The sequence below is a fragment of the Seriola lalandi genome, unplaced genomic scaffold (genome assembly GCF_002814215.2).
Source record: "Seriola lalandi dorsalis isolate HSWRI2012SDOR001 ecotype SW California unplaced genomic scaffold, Sedor1 jcf7180002054894, whole genome shotgun sequence".
In the NCBI taxonomy this organism is placed as follows: Eukaryota; Metazoa; Chordata; class Actinopteri; order Carangiformes; family Carangidae; genus Seriola; species Seriola lalandi.
The window spans coordinates 218,490-238,540 of NW_019525446.1; the positions used below are offsets into that span (position 1 = coordinate 218,490).

Consider the following 20,051-nt stretch of genomic DNA (forward strand, 5'->3'; position numbering starts at 1 on the left):
GCAGCAGCCACTGCATGCAGCTGGATGGACAAAACCTCACATGAAAAAGGGAGGGAAAGTGACTGTGGTGAGTCACAGTCTGAGATGCAGCCACACTGGCTAGTCATGCTGAGTTAATTAAGATGAATGCCAAAATGCTATATTTCACCCCGATGACTCCTCAAAACAACATAATGCAACTAATGGACCTACAACAAGCCAAATGCTCATTTGAACTGCAGGTGCACTGGCACCAAAGGCTGCAAAATCATTTCATGTGCCAGATGAAAAACATTCCCCCTTCACACTGACGGAGGGGTTTTTGTGTCGAGACATAAAACGGTGCTAAATTTGGTTGAAAAGAGAACTTTATTTTTTAGATTTTAAATTACATACAAGCTTTTATTTTTTTCAAAATGACTATGTTTGAAAGACCTTTTAGCCTAATTCTAACCTCAACGTCTGCAAATTACAAAATCAGACCTAATTTCGAAGCCGAGGGAAGACTGGCCTCTGACAAGACTATATAGACTCTTTGCAAAAACTATAAATTACAAGCTTCAGACAGTGGTTATTTATGTAAGAGGTGCAATTAAAGAAAAGACTGTGTTCAAGGATGCATATCATGATGTAAAAGAAAAACCCATAACCTTTTTCAGAGGAAGGAAGCGAAATGTAGGAGAGCAGATGATCTGAGGATAGTCCATCTTTGTAGTTAGTGTTTGATGTTCACACGTTGTTGGATTCATTCATTCATTCGTTCGTTAGCATTAACCACTCATCCTCACAGAAAGGCCCCCGGCCGGCCGGCAGGTTCAAACCCAGGACCTTCTGGCTATGAAGCAACAGTGCAAACCAATGGACCAGTGTATATAGTTGAGGTGCTTTAACCTCTTGTGAATTTACTGTGTATGTATGTGGATCATTCAATCAACGCCCCCTGAGGAGATTTCTGTGCTAATAAAAAATCTTACATGTCTGATTCTTGAGGACACACAAGCAGCCATGTTTTCTCTCAGACTGCCCTTTTAACCCAGATAACCAGATAACCCAGTCGCTGTCCCACACTGATCCGAGGTTATCCCACAACTCAAATCCCCCTACAGCTGAAGAGGCGGCAGAGACAGGTCGTGTATGAGACGTTGAAAGCAGCTAAAAAAGCCGTCAGTTCTGGTGGAATCCACTGTTGGTTTGTACATTGATAGGCAAAATAGACTGTGTTTGCTCAGATGGCAGACTGGAACGGGGGCTTTTTTGGCCGCTGAGCACAGGTCAAAGGAAACGGAAAGCAAATTGTGCAAACAGAAAGGTCACAGTACCCCCCCACCCCACCCAACTTGCTCCCAGCAAAGGCACCTGCAGAGGACTTTATGTTGTGTCTCCAGCAATGCGCTTTCACTCCTCACGTACCAACATCCTGCCACATTTACATGAACAATGACAGAGGGAAAAACTGCGCCGGCCGCTGCGGCCTCAGGGTCTCTCTGTGTTTGTGCTTATAACTGCTGGTGTTTTACATGCAAATGAAGCTCCTTCACTTTTAGAAATGACGACAGGTGACTGATTTACCTGTATGTGGCGTCCGTCGGCGGTGCCCAGGAACGCCACTGCTCGGCCATGGACTGGAACCACGTTGATAGAGGTGACCAAGGTGTTCGTCAGCTCTTTGTGCCAGTACTCCAACCTCTGGACGAACTGGGTCACCTGCAGGCGGTACTTGCCCTCTTTCCCCTCGTGGATCCCCTCGTGTGGGTCGCAGTCGTCGGATGAGCTCTGAAAGGAAACCACAGGCATCGGGGGATTGTTATTTGTTTTTGGACACGGGCACGACACTAACATGACACAAGAACAACATCAGCAGTTCAACAATGTCAGTTCAACATCTGTAAAAACGTCCTATAGAAGAAGTGCACTTCAAATGAGCAAACTAACGATCTGCAGCAAGCCGGAAATAGGTCGGTACTGTAGGTGCTGGACATACTGTACTTTCTGGGACTCATCAGCAAGGTTGGATCATTTTGTCAAAACAGATCCCCCCCCCCCAAAAAAAAAGCACTTGTTATATAATATCATGTTGAACTATCTTCTTTCATATCGGGCTCGATGGGGGAGGGTTAAGAGCCAAGCCTCCTAAGCCCCCCTTAGCTCCTCTTTCATCAGGCAGCGCTCGTAATGGAGGTCTCGGCGTGATATTACCTCCAGGGCAAGTGCACGCTTTGTTGAGAAGTTAGTGGATGGCAGGATTTCATGGGAAACAGCGAGGAGACTTTCATGCTGTTTTTCATTCCATGAACTCGTTTTTTCTCTGTCCAACTGGGCAACCCCACTTTCTTTTACTTTCTTTTTTTTTTTTTTGTTGTTGCTCCTTTTATCCACCCTCCTCTTTCTCTACCTCCATCTCCTCTCTTGAGTTTTAAAAAACGAAAAATCTGTCACTCCGAGCTCCGCTCTTTGGTTTTTTCAAACGTCGCTGGGTTGTGCAGACTGTTGTGTCTGGAGCCTTTGGAGCATACAGTGAAAGCACGGACTGTAGCCAGAGCTGGATTCAGCGCTCTTTTCTCTATCAATACCCCCACACCCCCCTCCTGCCTCTCTCTCTCTCTCTCTCTCTCTCCCTTTACTGCCCAGGCTTGCCCTCTCACCACTTTGGCTCTTTCTTGTGTTTAGTCATGGCCTCCTGTCCCAGCCTCAGGTTTCATTAATTATTAATGACCCACAGGGTGGTGGGCCTCTTGTGGCTCTTTAAGGTCCTTGACCCGGCCGCTTGACCGGACCTGAGCTCTCTGTTGTTTTCTCAGCTTCAGTGGATGATGACCTCCTGAGTGGGAGTCACAAGGAGTGGGGTGATTACAGGTACAATGGTTATGACGACTCGCTGTGCCATTAGTGGATACAGTTTTTAGCAGGAAACACCTGAATTGACGCAGACATGTTCGTGACCTCGGTTATAGCCTTTTGTTTGTGACTTAGAGGGTAAAAAAAAAAAGTGATGTTACTGCATCAAAGTTGGTTTTAATCACTTGCAGACTCATGATCTCCCTCTGCCTCTACCTAAAGGACTCCCTGGTTCACGAGGCCATTATTTGTGGTTTGCATGAAACATGCTGCATCATTTGTTAAGTGCGAGCTTTGAAGATGAAGAGAACAATGGTGGAGTCATAAATCGGAAAAAATTTCTTTCTCGGTGACGTCACGTAGCTGAGACCAACAAGAGGCCTGCACGCAGAAGAGGAAAGGCAAAAGAGAAACCTGGCGGACTGACAGGCATGCAGCGACAAACCTTGGTTAAATTAAATGTCCTCAAGGCCGGTGGCTGCAGCGAGAGAGACAATGGTTAAGTCGAATGCAGGGAAAATGTGGAGGAAATTGAAACCTGGCAGAAAGGTTGGATGTTTTTTCATGCCAAACACATAAAAAGATGGTGCAGCCAGCTGATCTGCACTGAATTACTCTGTTAATAGTTCAAAACCGGATGAGGAACGATAGCTCGGGACTGAAGTTGATTCGGGAAATTGGATAAAGAAAAGGACACGTCGGAAGAAAAGCCGGAGAGCCGAGGCGGAAGAAAACATCTCCTCTTCAGACATGATTGATGAGTCTCTGATGTGGACGTCCACGTGTGCGTTACAAACCTCTACCCACGAAATTCAGGTTGAAATATGACCCATAATAACCCTCTGTCTGCGCTTTCGGAACAGGACGGGAGCACATACGAAGAACTTCTCAAAACCGGGGCAGATAGAGACATCATCACCGCGGAGATTCTGCCATGCAGCTCAAAAAACAGTCCCCAGGCCGACTGTTTTCAGAGCAAACAAACAGGACTTTGGGGGTGTTTGTTGAAGCGGAGCAGGACGACAGGAGGGGAACTGAACTGAAAAGGTCTTGCAATCCCTCCGCCCCTCCGCTGAGGTATTTCGTGAGGATCAAGGCAATGAAATTGGACAGCGGAAAGGCTGTTTTGACGAGCTTCGTTTGAAGCGCTGTTATCCTTGGCTGTTTCTTGGCGTGGAGACGAGGGAGCACTAGAGGACGCCACGCTGACACCGTCACGGAGGCAAACAGGTTCTTCAAGAAAGTTTAAGTCTCGCTTAAACTTCAAGACGGACCTTTAATTCATATTTTCTTTTTAAAAATCATACCAGCCTCTACTGACAACCACAGAGCGACACAACAGCTTATTTTTGGCAAACTTTCACAATAAGCTTTCATGCTAAGTGGACAACACAAACAAAACAACGAAAATCTGACAGAGATCATATCGCGATTATTTTGGCAGATACTGTGATACGAGTCATGATTTCTGTTGAAAAGACTTTTTTATTTCATTTCATAAAAATATAAAAATGATGTGATTTTTGTCGCGGCTCATATCAAACAACCATGTTCCTTTACATCTGCAGAAGATGATTTATCTGCTTCATCTGTGGCCTGTTGTGACACATTTCACCTTTATTAGTAAAGAACTGCAGCTCCTGTAATTTTGATATATATTTGATTAATTGTTCAGACCTAATTATAATCCTGTGAACCCTAAAATGAAACGCAGTCCAATTGCTTTCCAAATTTTTCTTCTCATTCCTCGCACATTCATCTTTTGGAAGATTTATGGCTTTGGCAAGTGCTCCCGATGTTCGACATATTTCAGGCCATTCTGTGAACGTTGTCTCTCGGACGTGGAACAGGCACCGTGGGGCAGATCCGCTGAGATACTGTACACCTTTTGGCCCATACTTAACCAGCAGCCATTGTCCCCCCAAACAACGACGTGGCGATAAGGTTTCAGCGTCGCGGAGCTCCCCGACCCTGCAGCACTGCTCAGGAGAGTCAGGAGAGGGGCGGGGTAGGGGGGGTGAAAGGTGATCTGTGTGGCTCAATGTCGTTTTCATACTCTCACTGTGGCCCCTGGGTCTTGTGCGAAGAGACACGCTAATGCCTGAATTATAAACCGTGGGCCGGGTTACTGGCAGAGGAGGGTTCGGATACAAACACTGTCGCTGCGATGCAAAAATAGAGCGAAGGCGCTCTTGCTAATGTTCGAAAATACACATCGTGTCGCAGAGGCTTAGCCCGAGTTAGCGGACTCGTACACGTGCACAAACCCCCCGTGGAGCCCGGCTTGTTGCTGGCCGCTCAGCTGGCTCTCTCACTGGAATAACAGACCTCTGACCCAAGGATCACTTGTGCAATTGTGAGCTCCAGACGCTGGAGAGGTTCGGCTGTCGTCGGGGTGTGTGGAAATGCGTCTTTTAGAGAAAGTGAAATGTGGAGGAATGTGGAGTGCACATACGCTTGTGTGTTGTGCATTTGCTGGGGGTTTAGGGGGGGTGGTGGGGGGGTATTGTTGCAGTAGTGTTACAACACACATTACAGTACTCCACCTGGGCTCAGGGTGCACGTTACCCTGCAACCTGACTCTCAGCGGCTGTAATAACCGTGATGTGTGTGTGTGTGTGTGTGTAAGTACACAGGTGGCTGCTTGCACCAAGCACATGCAGTCATGTGTTAATATGTGTTTACATGTGTGTGTGTGTGTGTGTGTGTCCCTCAGGGTGTGAGGGACAGTTTAACGAGTGAGAGAAGCTGACAATAAGGCGACAGAAGACCGACCCCGGCGCTCGCAGCGCAGCTGGCCTCGCCCTCGCGTGGCCTGACGCCAGACGCCAGGCAGGGCTACGACTTTGTTTATAATGGCGCCCTGAGGTGGGCACGACCACGTGCATAAACACACATAAACAGGTCCAACAGAATTAGAGATTGTGTTTTTACGTAGAATCTGGACGTGGTGGTGATGTAGAGAAGATAATACTGAAATATCATTTTGTAATCAATGTTTTCAGGTGCAGTTTTTATTCTAATGGATGAAGTTTGCAGACGACACAGAGGAAAGTTTCCACTGGACCCTTGGGTTTATTATTTCAGACCTCTCTGACACGTGATTCCAAAACTGGATATAAACAAACAAAACAAACAATAAACAGCAAAAACCTGTTTTTCCAGATTCAGAAATTGGGATAAATTCACAGAATGATCAACTCCCCGTTTCCTTTCATGGTTTGCAGCAAACAGATTATTGCATCCACAAAATAAAGGACACTGTGTGTGGTGGAAAAAAAAGTGGGGGCGTTGAATTCATCCACGTGTATACAAAGTTCTTCCAAAATAGAATTGACAGTCATCCTGGTGTCACTCTCTGTGGCTGTGTCTGGAGGTTTTCTAAAATCACTGGTTTCCAAAAGACGCCCTCCTCGCGTCCATCATCAAATTCCACAACTGTCATCTGCCAGCGTCCGAGGCTGCGAGTGGCAACGGCCGACAGGTCGTTTACTCGCTGAGATAAACACACGAACAGCAGCTGCACACTGGGTTTAGAAAGCTGCCTGTAACTTTATGCAACGTTGTTGTTTCCTCTCATACTTTCCTGTGCACCCTCCGCTACGTTCATCTTTAAATCGCTGGAGTTCTCTCTTAACCAAAGATATTCAAGCTGCCAATCCTCGACCATCCGTTTGAAAATGATGGTGTCCGTAATGAGATACTGCAGGAATGCGGTCTTTACATTATTCATATACTCACAAACATGTAATTTGCATTTTAAACTTACTTCATGAAAAGTTTTAGAGCCAGTGTTGGAGCCAGTCTTTCCCAGAAGAACAACGACACTGACCAAAATCCTCGAGCGCCCGAGGCAGTTCACAGGTCATTGTCTCGCTTCTTTTCCTTGCTTTATTTTAATACATTAAACGCATCACATCCTCTCAAGCGGCGCTGCTAGGAGGATATTCTCTTGTTCAGTCCAGATACTGAGGAAAAAAAAAGCTTATTGTTTCATGAAAATGTTAAACAGAGAATCTTTAAGTCTTTCCTCCGACCAGTCACGACTTCAGTTTTGCCCTTTTGCCCACCTATTCTCCTCATCCCCTCCAATTCTTCTCCTGACAAACCACCTTCCTCTCTTTTATTTCTATTTCCTTACAAACACAAACACACACACACACAGTCCATTCTAACTGCTAAATAATCTGTTAATGTGTGTGTGTGTGTGTGTGTGTGTGTGCGTGTGTGTGTGTGTGTTCTTCTCAGCTTCTCCCACAAAGGAACAATACAGCTTCCAGCCTCTAAATCACCTTAACTGTATGAAGCCTGGTTGGGTGAGTGATGATCCTGCATCCTCCGCCTCCAACGAGAAACTAAAATATCATCTCTGACTCTGAGAACGCAGCTAGGGATGATTTTTCATCACTGCTTGACACCGGAACTTTTCTTTTTTTTCATGCATGTATCAACATATTTTCCCTCTTCTTCTTCTAAGAGATCGGGGGATTTATGAGATTCAAAAACAAGGGGAGGGAAGATGATGGACCGCTGAGTTTGGCGATCAGGGGCCAAAAGACACTATTCCTGCCGCTGTCTGAGAAAACTCTTTGATTCCTTCTGCTTCTCCTCGACAGTAACACATTCTTTCAGACGAGCTTTCCAGAGTCGCCCCCGAAAAAAAAAATCCACATCTCGGTCAGACTGACACAGTAGCTGGAGTTACAGTCCGGAGATCAAAGGCAATTAAAGAGGTTGACTCCCAAATAGACCGAGAGAAGAGTTTATAAAATTATTCACTAAGGCCGGTTTCTGTGGTATTTGTGTAACAGACGCATCATTTTTCCTTTTGATGAGCGAGATACGAGGTTACAAATCCGTGCAACTCTTTACACTAGGTGTTTCATAAAAAGCTCCAGACACATGAGACACATTACACCATATAAAGCCGGCCTCGTCACGCTCGGCTCGCTCCTTGGGTATGAAACGTTCAGTAAAATAACTCCTGCTGGACTCGTACTTTTCCCCTCCGTCTTTATTTTTTTATTTGTTTAAACACCGAGGTCACTGACGGTATCTGTGACATCTGCTGCGACGACGCTGCTGTCAAGGTAGGTGCTTGGGATGTAAGTGCCACAGCTGTTTGAGTCCAACAGTGTGGGTGCACTTGTGCGTAGGAATACGGTAGTTCCGTGGTTGAAAAAATGTAGTTCCAAAGGAAAGGGCTGTTTGATGGCAGATAAAGCGGTGAAAATGGTATTAGCTTTTTTTTATTTTTGTCTGTGGACGTGTTTTTAAGAGGCTAAAACGCGATTTTGCGGCGCTCTCGGCGATACACTGGCACCTCACACAACCCCATGTCAAATAACCCGAACCTATCACCTTAAGTATTTGGCATCAGGCTCTAAGGGGTCAGCACACCCAGAAAAGATGATGATACTCTCTTGTGATGGTGGTATCTAGTTTATCTGGGAGATCTCTGTGTGTAAGAGATTGCGCAGTTTCGTTGGTGACGCTCGCAGCTTTTGAAAGCCGAACCCCGTCCTTTCTCGACTCTCGATTAATCAGCGTCCTCGCTGTGAGGCGATTTCGTAAGGAATAGTTTCTGGAAGAACGTCGCTCCAAGGACATTTCTCAACAGTGTGAGAACCACGGACACAAACTCCACTCACTTCTGGAAGCAGAAATCACCGTAGGTACGTGAGGAAACATGTTTCTGGTTATCTGAGTGACTCCCAACCTTTAATTTCAGGGTGTTTACATTCACAGCAGATGAATGGCTCAGGCACTGCATTGTTTTTAAAAAAAAAAAAATATATATATATATTGCACCCAAGGGTAAAAAAAGGGGGCTACAAGTATAATAAGGATGAATATGGATGTGAACAACCCCAAACACCCTGTCCTTATACTTTCTGACTGCAGTGCAGCAAAATGAGTAATGACACGGGGTAATTTTCAGGGTGCAAATGAGCGCCACATCATGCTTTGCTCCTTCAGCCTGGATATTACTCACTCAGGACAATATTTTACAGCATTAATGTCTTTCTGAGGTCTGATCAATCACCACAAACTGACAGCCGAGCGGCCGCGTTACTAAAGCAGCTGCCAGTCCTACATGTGCTCTTAATTACAGAAACACATGAATGTAAAGGATGGGGGGGGTGTGTGTGTGTGTGTGTGATTTAGTGTTGAGGCTGCTTCGGAGAGTTAGCACCAATCATCTACTGGAATGATTGTATTAGCGTTAGCGTTAGCTTCTCCCGTTGATTGCTACAGCCAGAGGGGCTTTAAGAGTCCAGCCACGCACGGCCCCGAACAGCTTCACTGACTGTGTCAAAAATAACTGGACCTTTGCACAGAGAGGGAGGAGGAAGCCGGGATGTGCACACAAGTTTTAAAAAGATATAACCTGACATTTTTTTAAGTTATTCAGCCAAATCTCTCTTTTTTTCTTTTTTTCCCCTCTCCAGAATTCCTGCTTCCTAGCAGTCTGGAATAATCAAATCCATCCACCGGTGCAGACGCTTGGCAGAATCTCCGGTGAAGATTTCACTGTGAGGCGAACCTGCCAAAAACCTTCTCGCTACCATTTAAAGCTCAGAACATTCATGACTGTTAGTGGCTCCTTCCGCTTCTCCTTCTTTCTTTTTTCTTTCCTTCAGGACCTGAGAGGTCATTTTCTATCTTGGAGACGGACTGAAGTGATGGGGGGGCATGCTGCTCATACATGAGGTAACACAGGAGAAAGTGGAGCAGCTGGAGGGCTGCGGCCCAGCAGCAGCAGCAGCCGCCGCCGCCGTCAGAGAGCAGCCAGATAACCTCCGGTTGTAAAGCGAACTGGCCCGCGCTTCTGCGGCGAGGCAGCGTATCAACCGAGGGTCAACGTGAGGTCTCGAAACAACGCGGGCCTCTCCTCGTCTCAGCTCCGTCCAGGACGAGATGAGTTCGCTTTGGCAGGCGTCGTGCTGGCAGAGACGCTGCTCATGCTCACAGGAGGGGGGGGGGGCTCAGATCAGAGCCAGATGAAGGAAAACCACACAAATACGAGAGCAGAGAGCCGGCGACAGCGCAGGAGGAATCTGAAATGTGGCGGCCTGGAAGAAAATGTTCTTCACAGGGGCATGTACTATTTTTTTTTTTTTTTTTTTATTGCTCAGCTGCACATCCTTTCATACGCGTCCCTTCTCAGCAAGTGACACAGAAAAGCAAATGTAATGTTCCAGCAGCTTTTCATTGACGCCGAAAATAGTCCCTCGAAATCCCACAGAAAACACAAACAGCCAAAACAGCATCAGAAAAACCGCAGAGAAAGACTGAGATGTTTTTAATAGGAGAGGATCTTTATGAAGACACCACAAAATATGTCACTGCATGTTGTGACAGCTTGCAGGTGGCTCTGCACCGAAGACGCAAACTAACAAACAAATCAGCATCGCCTCGGTCCTCAGAGAACTGATTATGAGTGCAACAATGCAATCATTGTGCTGGTTTTTCACACTTGTAAAACTCCTGGAAGTTGGCATCTGGCTTCGCAGTGTTGCTCAACCTCTGTCTCTCTCTCTCTGTCTCTCACACACACACACACATCAAAAGATCTTCAGGGAGCGAGCCCTGAATAATTTTGCTGCATCTGCTTGCGTTCACTTTACTGAGCCACCAGGCCCAGAGCCAGAATTTCTAATGCTCAGGACTGGATGATCTGAATATGCTGACTTAATGTCGACGGCTCGGTTCCATGTTTTACTTTAAAGAAAAAAAAGGAAGAAGAAAAGTGCTGCCTGGAAGGTGTGTGACTCAATAACACTGGTTTCGTGAGTTGAAAGTAAACAGGTCAGAAACAACACAAACAGCAATTTAGTCACATTTGCAAAAACAAGTTCTGCATTTTTATAAGAGCAAAAAACAGCCAATAGCTGCTTTTTGGCAAATCACCTTTTAGTTTTCCTCTCACTTCTTAAAACCAGAAGAGTCAGCCAGCTGCTGACACAAAAAATCAGGCCTTTAACCGTAAAACACGGCGTTGGCTTCCAAGAAACGGCTCCTCAGAAGCTCCTCAGGTGTGAGCTCGCCTTCCTCCTGCGCCGTGTGATTCAAGCGCTGATCACTGATGAGGAGAGTTAAGATCAAAGCCTGCAGACAATGTTTGCGGTGACTAGATACCTTCTCTGTTTGCGGTGCATTGTTTGGGAGAGCGGTCAGGGAGGGTGGGGGGTGGAAGGGGGTGATAAAAGCCAAACAAGTGTGCGGACAGAGAGGATGAGGAGGAGGGTTTCTTCTGTGTTCCCCCTCAATTACCTGAGCACACAGTCAGGCACAATCCCTTGCTTGCATTGTGTGGGGATTACAGGTTTGAATGGGGGAGATGGGGGAGACCTTGAGACCTTCCACTGGAATGACACGGTGTCCACTTCCATTAGGGTTAGAAAATGCAGGATACTTCACCGGTTACCTGCAGTAATAGTGGATAGAAGTCTACGACACAAAGGAAACTGAGCAGATTGTCTGAATCAAAAGAGACTAAAAGCCTCAATTTGACCAAAAAAATAAAAAACGTTGGCTAAGATGTTTTTTCTTATAGTTTTGGTTTTATGTGTCCGGGCTTTCAGATATCTGCTTTCAAACTCGGGCTGGACAATGAATCGAAATGTTATTTTTGATAACAGACGTTAAATGAAGCATTGTGGTGCTGCTGACAAATCATATTCTCCAGATGTAAAATGAAACGAAAAATGATCTCTCAGACTGAATTTGCGACTCATCTGCCAGCAAGTAATCGCACTAAGATTTTGTTTGGCATATCGTTCAGAAAGAATCCGTGATGTTTGCTGCTTTGAAAAATAGCTTTTTATTGTGCAAAGTTCAACAGCAACGTGTAACTATGTGCACTATTTACTGACACAATGTTGTGTATGAAATCTCAAATTGAATCAGTGTACGGAGAATAACAAGAACACCGTTTCTGGAAGGACGTGCTCCTGATTATTTAAATGTGTTCTGCTGGCGTGGAGGCAGAAACCTTTGAGACGGACAAGAACCTGAACCATCTGCACAGCTGGAGACCGCTCAAGCTGGATGATGAAAATATGTTTTGTCGTTTGTGTGAACTGAAACTTTGAGGTTGCAGGGCGGATCTCCGAACTGCACACGTGGCCGTCGATGGAGGAGACGTCGTCGACGCATGAAGCGCCGGGGGCCGGTGGTTCGGTTCCACTGCTCGTCCCGTCCACGTGTCAAAGTGTCGTTGCGTAAAATAAAAGACTCCTCCTCATGATCAGGACACTGCAACATTTCTCCTGTCCTTCTTCTTAAAACACAACTGTTGATTACAACATCTGCAGGATGGACTGACCAGATGTTTCTGTCCGTGTCTCCTCGACCGACCAGGTCCTCAACTAGATCACGTAAATAAACAATCCACATATTGCCTTTTGTCTTTTTTAAAAACTGTACTCACAACTATAATTCCTAAAGCTTGAGCAAGACGAAGCTGAGGTAAGCTTTCATTTGTCTTCCTCCAGTCTGTGGCCACAGGCCTGCTGGGATCATTTGCTGCTCTAGTGAACTTTGTGATTATGAGCGTTTCAAAGGGCCGGACTCAGAGAAGTATGACGAAGCTCGAAGGATCCAGAGCCAAGGAAATGAGAGCGATCCGGGGTCGAGGTAAGGCCGCTGCTCCGGACAGCAGGAGAAAAAAAAAAAAAAGGAGATTGCTTTTGGTCCTTCATTTAGAGCGCGGGGGCTGACAGATAAGCATCCGCACGCCTCATTTCAGGAGAGAGCAGGATATCACCATGTGGTGAAATAGAAGAGTAGGAGGCACGCCGCTGATTAGGAAACAGCTCGGGGGTCTTGACTCATAAGCTCGGCGGAGCAAAGCTCCTCCATATTTGACACTAAACAAGTCTATCATGCTCGGCTTCTGGCGCTGCTGGCAAACGCCTCCGTGCTGGTGAGGAAAACATTTAAAGAAATCCAATCAGAGATGAGTCTGTCAGCGGGATGGTGTTTAAGGAAAGTATCTAATTTGCAAGACAGTGTCAAAACAGAAAGTTGACACGACTTGGCCACAGCGATCACAAAGGCACTTGGCTGGAAACAACGTATTTTACACATCAGGCAACAACTTCAAAATTAAAGTTTTCAGCAGAGGCGACACTGATGGTTTGTTTTGATGCATGATTCATGATTTGATGCTGAACAAATGACAAACGAGAAAGGAAGAGAGGAGGAAAAACAACAAACGATGGTTGTGTGTCTGACAAAGTGGTGGTTAGCACTAAAAAACCTTATCAGCCGTGGCCTAAATTTAACAGTATTTGGCTGATGTTGGCTGTTGGTAATTTCCCACCCTGGACGACAGCTTGCAGGCACGGACGGTTTGCACATTTACTACTCTACTCCTTATCTAGGGAACAAAGATAAGATGTGCACACAAAAGCCCGCATGCAAAAAGATTTGCACACACTTCCATCTTTCCAGCAAAGCAAGAAAAGCAGAGCCCCGGGTTAATGATTAACTCTGCAGATTCAAAGCTAAACACCTACACTGAGTGAATGTAAAATAATGCAGAAATGCCTGCAGACATGAACAGACTCATGTTGACCTGATATTACCGAGGTGAACTGCTGATGTTGAAATAATGTTGCTGCAATCTTTGTCAGTTTTATCTTCTGCTTTCAAAGACTTATGAAATCTGAAATCTGTGACGTGATCCTAATGGCCCAAAGTAGCACAGATCAATCTGTGGTTACATGTTTGGCATGACTTCACCGTCAGGTTGTTAAAAGTCTTTATGATACAATGACATGAGACAGTCCAAGTCTTTGTGTTTTTTTGTTTTTTTTTCCTTGATATCCCCCGCAGCTGGATGTGGGTGCTGACCAACCCTCCCCTCCCGCAGCAGAGGGACCTGCCTGGACACGGCTGCCAGGTGACGCAACGGCCCACCTGAGGGTGGAGGGGCGGAGGGCACACAGCTGCCAGCTCTCACCGAAAAAAACAACCCATGGCCCTATGGGGCAGCGAGAGCGCGCAGGGTCAGGGCACGAAGTCGGGTTTCCATGATGTTAGAACAGGTGAAGAGTAGCTTCCATCAGCCTGAACGCTGCAATGAAGGGATCAGTTTAATCTCTCCAGGTAAATCTTAACGCAGAGATGAACATTCGTTCACATGCACATCTGTTCACCCATAAATGGACAGATCGCAATTTCTCATCGTGAGTCTCCTTTCTGATTGGCTGGCTGTTTTCTGAGTGAGCAAATAGAAATAGAGCAGATTTCAGGTAAAAACACTCAGAGAATTCAAATCCTGCAAGGTTTGTATTGGTGGGTCCAGGTGGGCGGGGCTTGGTGACTGCTTTGTTGTGACATCACAAAGTTGCAGAAGTCCTGACGGCTGGTTTTAAGGCTCAGTTTCTGAATACAGGCTGTGTGCATTTCTCTGTGGACTGAGGCTTTGATACTTTCACAGTATTAATATAGAAGCTAGAGCTGATCTATAATCACACGACACATGGCTGGGCTATAGCTAGCTACAGAAGAGTGTGCTTCCACTGTTCTGAGATCAGTTAGGATATTGCACTCATTATCATATGCATGCACAGACGTGTAGGGAACCTGTACTAGCCTATTAGAAACTTACTTTTCTTTCTGAGCATTAAGAGGCAACAGTTACAAGAAAACAAGCAAATTACACTGAGACATAGCGGCAGGAAACAGCGAGAGGAGTTTGGTTAGCTCGCTGAGGAGACGGAGGTGTGCAGCCTGTCGCCTGCAGCTCTTCATCTTCAAACTGATCCGCTGTCAGAAAAATGCCCAAAACGGTTCATCAGCTCTGGTGTTTTTTCCCCGTGTGTGAATGTGCACGTGGGAAGATCTTTGCTAACTGTGTGTGTGTGTGTGTGTGTGTGAGTGTGTGAGACAGATGCAGCAGATGTAATCCCACACACTCACACACAGTCTTCTTCATCAAAGAGGGTTACTGAGAGTAAAAGGACGGGGACAGGACGGGACAAGAACGTAGTATTTTCATTCTTTTGTTTATTCCCGTACTACGCTGCTGAAGGACCCGCCCGCCCGCTGAGAGCAGCGCTGGGTTCTGCACCCGGCTTAGTGAGGGCATGGGCAGGCTCGGGCATGTGTGACACAATCTGTGACATCTATGGTTAAAAAAAAAAAAAAAACACCCTGCAAAGGGCAGCGGTGCCACTGTGCTATTCTTCATAGTTTACATGCCTTTTTTCATCCTGCTTTGGGAGAGATTAGCTTCTTGTGTGGCGTGACACAGACGTAAAATCTGACAGATCATTTCCTCTTATCACATGTGATCAAACAAAAAAAAAAATGCATTCAACAACAACATGTAAAATCAGGGAACAGCTCTTTCTTTTCTTTTCTTTACTCCAAGTACTCTTACATTTTGTTGTTTTAGCCACTTAATTACTTGAAATTATAATTATTTTTCTCCATTCTAATCCTACTATTACTGCTTCTCCCTCCTCAGTAAATGTGGCAGCTACTGCCTGCCTGTCTGTCCTGGGAGTGAAGTGGAAAATACTTTGAGAGCTAAATTTTCCACTGAATGGTTGATGCATTTTCTGGCCGCCAATAGCAGCAAATGTTTATATACTGTGTTTCATCATGCAAGTTCCAACTGTCTCGCCTGGTTCAGATTTCCAGAACGAGATAAAAAAAGGTTGCAGGACCTAAAACATTATGCAAAAAGCTGCAAAGCGGCAACATAAAAAAAAAAGACATCTCTTTATTCATCTTCTTCTCTGGGTGTTTACAGCTTCTTCAAAAAAGAAATAACTGTAGAGAACGACTTCTATCTGCTGGTAATGAAGTTAGCCCCAGTAAAGCCGAGCCCTCGGTGCATCTGCTTCGTGCAGAGGGGAGAGTACAAGCGAAACAAATACCAGCTAAGTGATGGCATGAGCAGGCTCGGGCATGCGGGGCTCAAAAACCGTGGCATCCACAGCAGAACCCACTGAATCAGCAGCGCTACTAAGAGACTGAGAGTATTAAGTCCATCTATTGTCAGACTGCTGCGGGTCGAATCGCACTGAAACTCTCACTGTGTGGAAAACTACAGCAAACGCACCGAATAACAAGAGCACTTGAGCTGATGATGAGTAATCGCGGTTATTACAGGGCGTCTGCTATCGCAGGAGGAGATGCAGGTTTTAAAGCTTTTTACATCGTCACGCTCATTCATACATTTCATATGACAGTTTCATGCTACACCTCACAGTGAAATACAGATTAGAAGAAGATGGCAACAAGTATTCTCTTGATTTGATAACTTAGTTTTGTGTGTTTATGACACTGACCATCTCTTCTTCTTTTCTATCTTTCTTTTTTCTCCCCTTCTTTAAAACTCTTTTGAAAGTTGCTGCTTCTTTTGCGGCTTTTAGGGGAAAGTCCAAGTTTAGATTCAAGTTGTTTTCAGGAAAGTAAAGTCGCATTGTAACGACATGTCAAGATGCAGGTCGTGCAGGCACCTGACTGCCGACCGTTAAAAGGGCGAAGCTGTTAACAGTGTTTCCTTTAAAGGTCCCATTCTGTATAAAGTCAGATTCCCATGTGTCCTGTGATTATAAATCAGGTTTAAGTTCTATATCAATACTGTGAAAGTATCCAAGCGCTCAGAAATGCACACGGCCTGTATTCAGAAACTGAGCCTTAAAACGAGGCTCAGAGCCTCCTCTCTTCTGATTGGCTCACTGACCTGTTGTTACTAGATCTCCAGAGAGACGCCCGAAAAGACGAGATGTTCTTAAAACCACAAACATATCTTCTTATGGATCAACACTTCAAATAAAACAATGGAAAAGCGTAAAATATGGAGCTTCAACAAAAGTGAGTCTCACTGCATTCACGTCTTCGATCAATCACTGCCTTTGTGACAGAACTCTGGCAGGAATCAAGTATCAAATCTTCAGCCAACAACCTGGCACTTTGTCTTTGGCTCTTTTTGACTTTTCAAAACTATTTTATGTACAAGCATCACTCTCTCTGTCCGTGGAGTCTCTGCTTGAATCCGGAAAAACTCCAAAAATCCTTTTAACTGGAAAAAATAAAACTCAGCAAGAACAATAAGGATGGACAGATTTCCAGCATTTGCACACGATTAATTCTTTACCAGCTGCGGCTCTTACAAACAACCACAGACGTGTTGTTAAAGAGCTGCATATACAAGCTGTACATCATGTCATTAAAGCTGTATGAAGAATTGATTGCCCTGGTACAGACCTATAATAAACAAAACATGTGCTGCATTTGCCGTCTCTGCGTTCTTCCACTCGGTGCTGCAGTATGCAAATTTCTGCAAATAAAATGTAACCCGATCTTTCCCCAGTTACCACACAGCTGATGGACAGGAACTTGGAAGTCACATAACAGGATCTATCGTATTTCATAATCAGAAATTCCTTAACAGAGTAACATCAAATCAATGGGCCTCTGTGGCTGCTTGTTTGGCATTTCTTCAAGCAACCGTTTAAGGCGTGTTCATTAAAACAGGCGGGCTAATTAAAATGACTGTCGGTCAAAAGCGTCTCCCCAGCTGGAATTATATTACGACACACTATAATCAATCAGGCCGAAGATTCAATTTAAAAGCAATCAGCATTTGGTGGGTTTTCTCGAATCAATGGTAATCCGATGATAATTTTGACCTCGAATGTGGCCGTTCTTTATTTTTAGTCTCAAATGTTCCTGCTCCCTCTATAGACTTATGGGAATGGATGCCAGGCGTGCTGGGGATGCGCCAAATCCCTGCCAAGCCTTTGCACACTACATTACCCAGGAAAATGGTCTGACATGTTTTTGTTAAAGCCATCAAGCTACGGACGGCATTCAGAGGGTCGGATCAATAGTTTACAGAGTGTTTTTGATAACTGTGTATTTCTAACTCTGTTTTTCAGCTAATGAAATCAGAAGAAAAAAAACATCACGTTAAATCACATTAAATCTTTTCTCTATTCAGTTCACATTTTGGCATACATGCTTAAAGGTCCAATACTGTATAAAGTGAGATTTCTCTTTTGATTATAGATCAGGTCTAGGTTCTGTATTAATACTGTGAAAGTATCAAAGCGTCAGTCCACAGAGAAATGCACACAGCCTGTATTCAGAAACTGAGCCTTAAAACCAGCCGTCAGGACTTCTGTAACTTTGTGATGTCACGACAAAGCAGTCACCAAGCCCCGCCCACCTGGACCCACCATCCAAACCTTGCAGGATTATAATGAAAATATAGCACATTTCAGGAAAACACTGAGAGAAACCAAATCCTGCAAGGTTTGGATGGTGGGTCCAGGTGGGCGGGGCTTGGTGACTGCTTTGTCGTGACATCACAAAGTTCCAGAAGTCCTGACGGCTGGTTTTAAGGCTCAGTTTCTGAATACAGACTGTGTGCATTTCTCTGTGGACTGAGGCTTTGATACTTTCACAGTATTAATATAGAAGCTAGACCTGATCTATAATCACACTACACATGGACACAGACCTTTAGACTGAATGGGAGCTTTAAAACCACAAATATATCTTCTTATGGAAATCAGAAGTGTAGTAAAAGAATGAGACTGGCTCCGTAAGTAATCAAAAATTTTAGCTGTATCTAATGCGTGCACCCAGATAAATTAATGGACTGATATGAAGTGAAACTCAGATTGGCTGTTTGATATTTGCTCAAATCAACAACTCAGTCAACTGAAGACTTTATGAGAGGCACCGCTATTGTATTTAAAATGCCTCTGGTTCTCTAAATACTGATTCATATAAAGCTGAAATTATTAGAAAAATATGTTTTAAACTGCGACCTGAACAAAAGCGTAATTAAAGAAATCTACTAAACCACAGCAAGCAGTAGTTATGCTCAACGTCTCATCATGAGGAATGGTAATTATTTCTTTAATTTCCTGCTCCTGGTGTAACTGAGGTGCAGCCTGAAGACAGAGCAACAGATCTGCACCATCACGTAGACAGCGCCCGAACAGAGAGGCACTCATCATTACAACATTTATCATATCTTGCTGCTTAAACTGGAGTTAAGAGGCACGTCTGCGCTGACAACCGCCTCTTAAAAACTTCAAACATACTCTTACACTCAGCTTCTCAACCTCATCCAGATCCACACTGGCAGTTTTCCACCAGAAATACGCGGTTTGGTGAAGCAGACGACAAAAATAACCTCCTGCCTGCTCAAGTATGCCTCCTCTGAACATTTACAACGTTTATGAATTTATGGCCGTGCTTATCTCTCCCAAACCTCATGCTAACAGAGAGTCTACCTGCTATATGCCACTGAATACAGGTCATAAATCTATTAAGCGGTACTATGATTAGCTGGTTCAACTCTCTTTCAGGTGGGCAATTGTTTGACGGTGTGTTGTTGGGATAGTTTTTTTTTTTTTAGACCTGGCAGCTGAGGACAAGAGGATACAAGTAAGACTGTCAGCAATAAAAAAAAACTGGAAAACGGCTTCTCGCTTTGCACTGAGATAAAAGCTCTTTTGGCTGCAGCGACTCAGCACTTGACCTGCTGCGTCTGCGTGTTTGGAGACGGAAATATTTTGAAACTGCAGATTTTTGTGCCATTTGTCTCCGATGACTCCTGCAGAGAAAGAAAATAAGTCAACGCTCTGGTTCTGAGTGGATATGAGTTTGAGTTTGGGGGGTACAAAAAGAGGGATCTCTGAGTCTAGATAGTCATGCAGCTGCTACAGAATGAAGTCAGTCAATCATGTTTAGATCATGTCGGTTGTAGATAAATCAAAAGGGCTACGCTGGAAGTTAGAAACAAAGACCCCGGTGATAATTATACAGCTCAGAGATGCTCCTGCACCTCCAGCTAGAGTGACGTCATCCTTCACACCGACCCAGTAATCAAGTGAGTCAACAGGAAGGAATCTGTCTAATAACGGAACAGGACGCTCTCACTCAGGGCGATCAAAACAACAGCTTTCATACCGGCGCTGTCAAAGAGATGCAAGTGAGGAGAAGAGCTCTGCCCGGCGCTCATCGGCCTGTTGTACAATACAGCTCTTGTTAAAACTGTTTGGAACTGGAGAAGCGTGACGCGTTAAAGTTGTTTGATTTGCAGCAGGATGATTTTTTTCTTGCTCTGGTCCTGTGCACAACAGGCTCTGTGAGTTATCAGTTTACAGGAGAGGAATGCATCTTCCACTTCTGCACATTCCAAAAAACAACCACAAAATTTGTTCACTGTTAAGCGTTATAGCAGGGAAAAC

The 20,051-nt window shown here is 44.9% G+C and overlaps 1 protein-coding gene across 1 annotated transcript in view; it reads right to left on the bottom strand.

The window, feature by feature from the left end:
• met (MET proto-oncogene, receptor tyrosine kinase) overlaps positions 1-20,051 on the bottom strand; it is a 60,251-nt gene that overhangs the window by 39,794 nt on the left and 406 nt on the right. The window contains exons 2-6 of the mRNA XM_023429497.2: positions 6,170-6,310; positions 5,590-5,677; positions 2,697-2,797; positions 2,176-2,367; positions 1,549-1,752 (exon numbers count right to left, since the gene is read on the bottom strand). Coding sequence (XP_023285265.2) covers positions 1,549-1,752; positions 2,176-2,367; positions 2,697-2,797; positions 5,590-5,677; positions 6,170-6,310 — 726 coding nt within the window. The remainder of the gene's footprint in view (positions 1-1,548; positions 1,753-2,175; positions 2,368-2,696; positions 2,798-5,589; positions 5,678-6,169; positions 6,311-20,051) is intronic.